This window comes from Leucoraja erinacea, chromosome 38 (genome assembly GCF_028641065.1).
Source record: "Leucoraja erinacea ecotype New England chromosome 38, Leri_hhj_1, whole genome shotgun sequence".
NCBI lineage: Eukaryota > Metazoa > Chordata > Chondrichthyes > Rajiformes > Rajidae > Leucoraja > Leucoraja erinaceus.
The window spans coordinates 10,084,481-10,094,536 of NC_073414.1; the positions used below are offsets into that span (position 1 = coordinate 10,084,481).

Genomic DNA, 10,056 nt, shown 5'->3' on the forward strand with positions numbered 1-10,056 from the left:
CCCCCCCCCCCCCCACCCCCACACAGATGTTGTTCGACACACCGAGTCCTTCCAGCAAGCATCTTCACTGCTACAGAATAAAAAATGAGCTTTATTTAGCAATATATCTACAAAAAACAGTCGCAGCTGGATCCAGCGCTGTTGTACGCCTGATGAACTGAGTACAAATCCTCGTCGGTCAACTTGAACGCTGGGGTCGGTGAGGAGAACACGGCCTCCTGGCTCCTGATCCTCCCTCCTCGTCACTCCTAGCCCTCCGTGTTGGCCATGGGTGAAGGGAGATAAATAACCGTGTCCTGTTCCCGGTGGGAGAACTGCAGGAAGGAACTGCAGATGCTGGGTTCTATCGGAGGTAGACACAAAATGCCGGAGTAACTCAGCGGGACAGGTGGCATCCACAAGGAATGGGTGACATTTCTGGTCGAGACCCTTCTTTAGACTGAAGGTCAGGGGAGAGGGATACAGGAGGAGGCCATTCGGCCCTTCGAGCCTGCCCCACAATTCAATATGAACATTCAAAATCAGTACTTTCTCCCCCTATCCCTTGATTCCGTTAGCCCCAAGAGCTAAATCTAACTCTTGAATACATCTCGAATCCTGCTCCTTTGTCATGCCTCTACAGATCAGCCTGAACAGAGAACAGTACAGCACAGGAACAGGCCATTCGGCCCACAATGTCTGTGCTGACGACATAATGCCAAGAGAAATCAGCCTCCTCTGCCCGCACGTGATCCATATCCCTGCATATCCATGTGCCTGTCGTATCTGCCTTCACCACCACCCCTGGCAGCTCGTTCCAGGCACCCACTTGCCCCACATATCCCCTTTAATCTTTGCCCCTCTGGATGAATGTGACACGTATACTTTATCCAACAACCTTTGAGTCATAGAGTCATCGAGTGATACTGTGGAAACAGGCCCTTCGGCCCTACTTTCCCACACCGGCCAACAATGTCCCAGCTATACTAGCCCCACCTGCCTGTATTTGGTCCATATCCCCCCCAGACCTGTCCTATCCATGTACCTGTCTAACTGTTTATTAAACATTGGGATAGTCCCAGCCTCACCTACCTCCTCTGGCAGCTTGTTCCATACACCCACCACCCTCCTTTGTGTGAAAAGGTTACCCTTCAGTTCCTATTAAATATTTTCCCCTTCACCTTGAACCTGTGTCCTCTGGTCCTTGATTCCCCTACTCTGGGCAAGAGACTCTGTGCATCTACCTGATCTATTCCTCTCATGATTTTGTACCCCTCTATAAGATCACCCCTCATCCTCCTGCGCTCCAGGGAATAGAGACCCAGCCTGCTCAAACACTTCCTGTAGCTCACACCCTCTAGTCCTGGCAACATCCTCGTAAATCTTCTCTGTAGTCTTTGCAAGCTTGGCAACATCAAGGAAGATGGTGGGAGTGTGTGTGTGTGTGTGTGTGTGTGTGTGTGTGTGGCAGTGTTGGGCACAGTCTCGTGTGGGCAGCTGGCAGTGTTGGGCACAGTTTCGTGCGTGGAGCTGGCAGTGTTGGGCACAGTCTCGTGTGGGCAGCTGGCAGTGTTGGGCACAGTCTCGTGTGGGCAGCTGGCAGTGCTGGGCACAGTCGTGCGTGGAGCTGGCAGTGTTGGGCACAGTCTCGTGTGGGCAGCTGGCAGTGTTGGGCACAGTCTGTGTGGGCAGCTGGCAGTGTTGGCCACAGTCTCATGTGTGGAGCTGGCAGTGTTGGGCACAGTCTCATGTGTGGAGCTGGCAGTGTTGGGCACAGTCTCGTGTGGGCAGCTGGCAGTGTTGGGCACAGTCTCGTGTGGGCAGCTGGCAGTGTTGGGCACACTCATGTGGGGCAGCTGGCAGTGTTGGGCACAGCCTCGTGTGGGCAGCTGGCATGGCTTGGTGACCTCCGGCAGCCCCACCATCTCTGGCCGCTGGAGTTGAACGGACAGCCGACCCAGGTGGTCCCCATCGGACGATGCTGGCGAGAGGAGGGGTGTGGGGAAGTCACTGACGAGGGAGCGAGGGCGTGTGCGTTTGGCCGGAGGGGAAGGCTGCCTGAGTTTTCCATGCCACACTCCCCGCTCAGATGTTGGAGTCGTGCTGCACGTGCATGTTGTCCATCTGCTCCAGGATCAGCGTGACTGCCGGGGGTCCCAGGGTCTCCTGCCTCCGCTCCAGCCTGTCCAGCCGCTCCCGTAGCTCAGCGAGCTGCCGCCGCAGTGTGGCATTGTCTTCCTCCAGCCCTGCCTTCGCTCGCTGTAGATCCGCGTTCTCCAACGCCAGCTGGCTTCCTCGCTGCGGGCATGAGGGGGGAATGAGAGGGGGTTACAGTGAGGTGGGGGGGGGTACATTACCAGCCAACAACTCCTCTTGGACCACCCAGATCCAAGCAGCAGCCACAAAAGCACGGCAATGCCCACCTTAGAAGCATAGGGGGTTCAGCATGCCCCCCCCCCCCCCCCACACAACTCTCACCAACTCCTACAGATGCATCTTGCCGGGATGCATCACAGCTCGGTTTGGGAACAGCTCCATCCAAGACCGCAATAAATCGCAGAGAATTGTGGACACAGCCCAGACCATCACACAGACCAACTTCCCTTCCACTGACTCCATCTACACCTCACGCTGCCTCGGCAAGGCCAGCAGCATCATCAAGGACCAGTCTCACCCCGGCCACTCCCTCTTCTCCCCTCTCCCATCGAGTAAAAGGTACAGAAGTGTGAAAACGCACACACCTCCAGATTCAGGGACAGTTTCTTCCCGGCTGTTATCAGGCAACTGAACCATCCTACCACAACCAGAGAGCAGTCCTGAGCTACTATCTACCTCATTGGTGACCTTCGGACTATCCTTGATCGGACTTTGCTGGCTTTACCTTGCACTAAACGTTATTCCCTTATCATGTATCTGTACACTGTGGACGGCTCGATTGTGATCATGTATTGTCTTTCCGCTGACTGGTTAGCACGCAACAAAAGCTTTTCATTGTACCTCGGTACACGTGACAATAAACTAAACTGTAAAGTGATTTGCCGGGTGAGGTGGGAGGCCCATTGGAAGAGATAGACACAAAATGCTGGAGTAACTCAGCAGGTCAGGCAGCATCTCTGGAGAACATGGGTGGGTGACCATTTGGGTTGGGACCCTTGAAGAAGGGTCCCATATGGCACCAATCTTTTTTTTCTCCACAGATGTTGCCTGACCCACTGTGTTCTTCCAGCACTTTGTGTTTATCTCTTCAACCAGCAAGTGCAGTCTGGTTGTTATGGAGATGACAGCTCAACAAAGATGGAGATACATTGATCTGTTTCCACTAGTGGGAGAGTCTATGACTAGAGGTCACAGTCTTAGAATTAAAGGACGTTCTTTTAGGAAGGAGATGAGGAGAAATGTCTTTAGTCAGAGGGTGGTGAATCTGTGGAATTCTTTGCAACAGAAGGCTGTGGAGGCCAAGTCAGTGGATATGTTTAAGACAGAGATAGATAGATTCTTGATTAGTACGCGTGTCAGGGGTTATGAGGAGATGGCAGGAGAATGGAGTTAGGAGGGAGAGATAGATCAGCCATGATTGCATGGCGGGTGGCTGAATGGCCTATTTCTACTGCTATCACATGCCATGATTCACAAGTTATAGGAGTAGAATTAGGCCATTTGGCCCATCGAGTCTACTCCGCCATTCAATCCTGGCTCAAACATTTGGGTGTAGATTTGATGGGCCGAATGGCCTAATTCTACTCCTATAACATGACCTTATGATCTTCTGACCTATGACCTGTAGATGCTGGAATCTGGAACCTTTCCCTTCCATCCTACCCACCCCCTACAGTTCCAACCCCCTCCCGACATCACCCAACCTTTAACCCCCCCCTTACACATACCAATGCACCCTCCACTCCCCCCTTCACCTATACACCCTTCCACCAGACTCTTCCACCACGCACCCTTCCACCCACCATCCCCAATCCGCCCTCTACCTTCCACCCCCCTCTCTCTCCCCCCTCTCCCCCCAACCATCTCCCTCTATCCCCGTCCCCACTGCCTTACACCCATATAACCATATAACAATTACAGCACGGAAACAGGCCATCTTGACCCTTCTAGTCCGTGCCGAACACATAATCTCCCCTAGTCCCATCTACCTGCGCTCAGACCATAACCCTCCATTCCTTTCCCGTCCATATAACTATCCAATTTATTTTTAAATGATAAAAACAAACCTGCCTCCACCACCTTCACTGGAAGCTCATTCCACACAGCTACCACTCTCGGAGTAAAGAAGTTCCCCCTCATGTTACCCCTAAACTTCTGTCCCTTAATTCTCAAGTCATGTCCCCTTGTTTGAATCTTCCCTATTCTCAGTGGGAAAAGCTTGTCCACGTCAACTCTGTCTATCCCTCTCATCATTTTAAAAACCTCTATCAAGTCCCCCCTTAACCTTCTGCGCTCCAAAGAATAAAGCCCTAACTTGTTCACCCCTCTTTCCACCCCCATTTACCCCCCCACCCCTCTTCCCCTTCCACCCCCATCCCCCTCCCTTACACCCTCCCTCCTTGTCCCCTCCTTCCCCTTCCCCCTCCTTCCTTGGCCCCTCCCCGTCCCCTCCTCCCTCCCTCCTCCCCCTGTCCCCCCTCCCCCCTCCCCCCTCCTCCTTCCTTGGCCCTTCCCCCTCCCCCTCCTTGTCCCCCTCCCCCCTCCCTCCTTATCCCCCCTCCCTCCTCCCCCCCCTCCCCCCTCCTCTTGTCCCCTCCCTCCCCCCTCCCCCCCCTCCCTCCTTGTCCCCCTCCCTCCCCCCTCCTCCCTCCTTGCCCCCCCTCCCCCCCTCCCCCACCTTACCTGTTCAGCCAGGTGCAGCCTGTGTGCCCACTGCTGTACGTCCGTGCTACTGGGGTGCGGTAAGGGGGCGTTGGGCTGAGTTGCGGGCCCCGTGGTCTCGCCGGCGTTGGGGCCGGGGTCCGGCGGATCTGGGAGGGGGGGCTTGGTCTGAGTGGAGCGGTGGGCCAGGGCGGCACTCGTGCGCTCGGGCGGCGCCAGGGGGTGGTCGCGGCCGTTGTGCCCAAGCTCAGCGGCGTCCACCTGAGGATAGGCGAAGATGTCGGGGTTGCTGCCTGCGGGGGGCGACAGAGAGCACGGTCACACCCCGGCAACAAGAGCTTTCCACTGTACCTCGCTGCATGTGACAATAAACTACACTCTAACTGAGCACGGCACGGTGGCGCAGCGGTAGAATTGCTGCCTGTGTTCCCAACCCCATCAATACTTGGGAGGGGTTGGGCAGCGTACAACTAATTAGACGAACAGCTCCTCATATTTCAGATTCAATTTCAGATTCAGATTCAATTTTAATTGACATTGTCGGTGTACAGTACAGAGACAACGAAATGCATTAGTCCCTTCCTTCTTCCTTGTCCCCTCCCCGTCCCCTCCTCCCTCCCTCCTAATCCCCTCCCCCCTCCCTCCTTGTCCCCACCCCCCTTCGCTTAAGCAGCTTTCAACCCAGCGGTATGATTCATGATTTCTCTAACTCTGACTTAGAAACATAGAAAAAACATAGAAAAATAGGTGCAGGAGTAGGCCATTCGAGCCAGCACCGCCATTCACTATGATCATTGCTGATCATCCAAAATCAGTACCCTGTACCTGTTTTTCCCCCATATCCCTTGATTCCTTTAGCCCTAAGAGCTAAATGTAACATTTTGCGAACTTCAAGTAAGCCCCCCCCCACAACCTTGCACCTCTCTGCCTGGGTACTACGGTGGTGGGTTTTGTTGTGAATCATTTTATTATTGTACATATTATTGCAACAATTGAATACATTACTTTTGGTTAAACAAATGTGATGAATTAGGGAACATTACGTGTATTTTTTACATATGTTCTCTACATCGGTGAGGCCGAGCAGATTCGCCGAACACCTCCGCTCAGTTAGCCTAAACCTACCTGATCTCCCGCTTGCCAAACACTTCAACTCCCCCTCCCATTCCCACACTGACCTTTCTGTCCTGGGCCTCCTCCACTGTCAGAATGGAGAAACAGCACCTCATATTTAGCTTGGGCAGCTTACACCCCAGTGTTAAGAATATTGATTTCTCTAACTTTGACTTCCCTAACTTCCAAGTTACCCCCCTCCCCGCACCTCTCTCCCTGTGCCCCACCTGAACGGACCCCTATTTTTCCAACTATCCCACCCTCCTTTCACCTCCTCCCCCTTCCCTTCCACCCCCATCCTTTCCTCTGGCTTCCCATCTCGCTCCGCCTCTTTCTACATCTTCCTTTTTCTCTCCTTTTCCATCTCCGACCCTTGTCCGACCTGTCTGTCGATCAACCCCCTCCCCCCCCCCGCTATCTCCTTCACCTGCATCCACCTATCACTCACTAGGCTTTGTCCCGCTTGGTTAGTTATCCGTCTGTGGAAGGGTCCCGACCCGGATTGCCACCAATCCACGTTCTCCAGAGATCGACGCAAAATGCTGGAGTAACTCAGCGGGACAGGCAGCATCTCTGGAGAGAAGGAATGGGTGACGTTTCGGGTCGAGACCCTCCTTCAGACTGAGAGTCGGGGAGAGGGAAACGAGACAGTGATGTCGAGAGACGTAGAACAAATGGATGAAAGATATGCAGAAAAGTCAGTATGAAATAGGGAGCAGTCCGTTGGTGGCTGTGAGCTAGGTGAAAATGAGTTACAGACAATGAGACTCAACAAGACACCAGTCAACCCAGTAAAATGACTCGGGTGGGTGAGGGGCAGAGAGAGAGGGGGATGCAAAGGTTGCTTGAAGTTAGAGGTCAATGTTCATACTGCTGGGTTGTACAATCCAGAGATGCTGCCTGACCTGCTGAGTTACTCCAGCACTTTGTGTCTTTCTGTACTGCACTATGATCCTGCAGATGTCAGTGCAGAGTGGAGGAGCCGCACTGTCAGTATCAGCCCAGCAGAGGGCAATGGAGGCCACAGTCTCCCCTGAAGGAGCTTCAAGCCGTCCTGAATCGACCCACCTTTAACTAACCCACTGGGCAGGAAGGAACTGCAGATGCTGGTTTAAGCCAAAGATAGACACAAAATGCTGGAGTAACTCAACGGGACAGGCAGCATCTCTGGAGAGAAGGAATAGGTCACCTTTCTGGTTGAGAAGATGGGTCGCAACCTGAAACGTCACCCATTCCTTTTCTCCAGAAATGCTGCCTGACCCGCTGAGTTACTCCAGCTTTTTGTGTCTATCTTCCACCTAACCCACTGGTGGATGGACTATGGCTATGTTCACAAGTGACAGGAGTAGAATTAGGCCATTCGGCCCATCAAGTCTACTCCGCCATTCAATCATGGCTGATCTATCTCTCCCTCCTAACCCCATTCTCCTGCCTTCTCCCCATAACCCCTGACTCCCATATTAATTCAGAAGTCTACAACACAAATCCAGGGACAGCCAACATTACAGCAGGATTACAAATAAATTCTCCAAAGACGTGCAGGTTTGTAGGTTAATTGGCTAGGTATAAATGTAAATTGTCCGTAGTGTGTGTAGGATAGCGTTAGTGTGCGGGGATCGCTGGTCGGCGCAGACTCGGAGAGTGGAAGGGCCTGTTTCCGCGCTGTATCAAACTATCCAAAGACAAAGGCATGTGAGGGTTGTGGAGGGTTCTCAGCTTGAAGCAAGCAGTCAAAGTCAGCTCAAACAGCCCAGTCAATGAATAGTTTATAACAGCAACTCCCTGTAACAGCTAATAACAAGGAACTGCAGATGCTGGAAAATCGAAGGTAGACAAAAATGCTGGAGAAACTCAGCGGGTGAGGCAGCATCTATGGAGTGAAGGAAATAGGCGACGTTTCGGGTTGAAACCCTTCTTCATTTCGTTGTCTCTGTACTGTACACTGACAATGACAATTAAAATTGAATCTGAATCTTCAGACCGATGTGAGGGTGGGGGGGTGGGGGGGGGGGGAAGAAGGAAGGAAGAGGTGGAGCCAGTGGGCTGAGGGAGAGCTGGGAAGGGAAGGAGAAAGTAGGGACTACCTGAAATTAGAGAAGTCAATGTTCACACCGCTGGGGTGCAGACTGCCCGAGCGAAATATGAGGTGCTGCTCCTCCAATTTGCGGAGGTCCTCACTCTGGCCATGGAGGAGGCCCAGGACAGAAAGGTCGGATTTGGAATGGGATGGGGAGTTGAAGTGCTGAGGCACCGGGAGATCAGGTTGGTTATTGCGGACCGAGCAGAGGTGTTGGGCGAAGCGATCGCCAAGCCTACGCTTGGTCTCACCGATGTAGAGCAGCTGACACCTAGAGCAGCGGATGCAATAGATGAGGAACTGCAGACGCTGCTTTGCACCAGAGATAGACACAAAGTGCTGGAGGAACTCAACGGGTCAGGCAGCATCTCTGGAGAACATGGATAGGTGACGTTTCAGGTCGGGACTGAGGAAGGAGCCCTTCAGGAGTGACACGGTGGCGCAGCGGTAGAGTTGCTGCCTCACAGCGCTAGAGACCCAGGTTCGATCCTGACTTCAGGTGCTGTTTGTGTGGAGTTTGTACGTTCTCGCCGTGACCTGATTGGGTTTTCTCCGGGTGCTCTGGTTTCCTCCGAGACTCCAAAGATGTACAGGTTTGTAGGTTTATCGTCTATGGTAAAAATTGTAAATTGTCCCTAGTGTGTGTAGGATAGTGTTAATGTGCGGAGGATTGCTAGTCAGTGTGGACTCGGTGGGCTGAAGGGCCTGTTTCCGCGCTGTATCTCTAAAGTCTAAGTCTAATGGGATCCTGCTGTGCAGATACCCCCACGACATGTGGCCAGAGTGGCTGCATGCTGAAGGCCCTGCCATGGTGGAAATGCTGAAGAAGGAACTGCAGATGCTGGTTTACACCGAAGATAGACACAAAGAGCTGGAGTAACTCAGCGGGACGGGCAGCATCTCTGGAGAGAAGGAATGGGTGATGGTTCATTTCGGCTCGGATCTGAGGAAGGGTCTCGACCCGAAACGTCGACCATTCCTTCTCTCCAGAGATGCCGCCTGTCCCACTGAGTTACTCCAGCCTTTCATGCCTGTCTGTGGTGGAAATGGATTGTGGACGGGAATGGAGTGGATGGCGTTATAGTCACATGTGACAAGGCACAGTGAAACTTTGCTCACGTACATGAGGTATGCAAATAGTCGCTACATAAAGGACACCTACAAAATGACAAGTACTCCGGCTCCTCCATTGTTCTCCCCTCCCCCCCTCACCACCCTCCTCCCTCCCCACTGTCCATAGTCTATTGTGCAGAGGGTGTTAGTGAGGGAGGCTGTGCTGGGCTGAGAGGCAAGTGTGATGAGTAACAGCACTGAGCCTCAGCTACTGCAAGCATGGCCTGACCACAAACACCCACAAGGATCCCCGCTGCTTGCTCCGTTCTCCTATCCAAGTCCCACCATCGGCAGCAGCAAAGGGCCGAGCAGTGTTGGACACAGCCAATAGACAATAGATGCAGGAGTAGGACATTCGGCCCTTCGAGCCAGCACCGCCATTCAATGTGATCGTGGCTGATCATCCCCAATCAGCACCCCGTTCATGCCTTCTCCCCATATCCCCTGACTCCGCTATCCTTAAGAGCTCTCTCTAACTCTCTCTTGAAAGCATCCAGAGAACCGGCTTCCACCGCCCTCTGAGGCAGAGAATTCCACCGACTCACCACTCTCTGTGTGAAAAAGTGTTTCCTCGTCTCCGTTCTAAATGGCTTACCCCTTATTCTTAAACTGTGTGGCCCCTGGTTCTGGACTCCCCCAACATCGGGAACATGTTTCCTGCCTCTAGCGTGTCCAAGCTCTTAATAATCTTATATGTTTCAATAAGAATCCCTCTCATCCTTCTAAACTCCAGAGTGTACAAGCCCGGCTGCCCCATTCTATCAACATATGACAGTCCCACCATCTCCCCATACTCTTTGATTCCATTAGCCCTATGAACTATAGCTAACTCTCCCTTGAAAACATCCAGTGAATCCCAACTTATCCCTCCAAACCTGCCCCATCCACACACCTGTCCAAATGTTTCTTAAACATTGAGATCGTACCTGCCTCAACAACATCCTCCGGCAGCTCGT

At 52.9% G+C, this 10,056-nt stretch overlaps 1 protein-coding gene across 1 annotated transcript in view; it reads right to left on the reverse strand.

The window, feature by feature from the left end:
* Positions 1 to 2,064: 2,064 nt before the first annotated feature.
* Positions 2,065 to 10,056, reverse strand: part of rasgrp4 (RAS guanyl releasing protein 4) — a 127,953-nt gene continuing 119,961 nt past the window's right edge. Inside the window, exons 16-17 of the mRNA XM_055663824.1 lie at positions 4,819 to 5,090; positions 2,065 to 2,277 (exon numbers count right to left, since the gene is read on the reverse strand). Of these exons, the coding sequence (XP_055519799.1) occupies positions 2,065 to 2,277; positions 4,819 to 5,090 (485 nt within the window). The remainder of the gene's footprint in view (positions 2,278 to 4,818; positions 5,091 to 10,056) is intronic.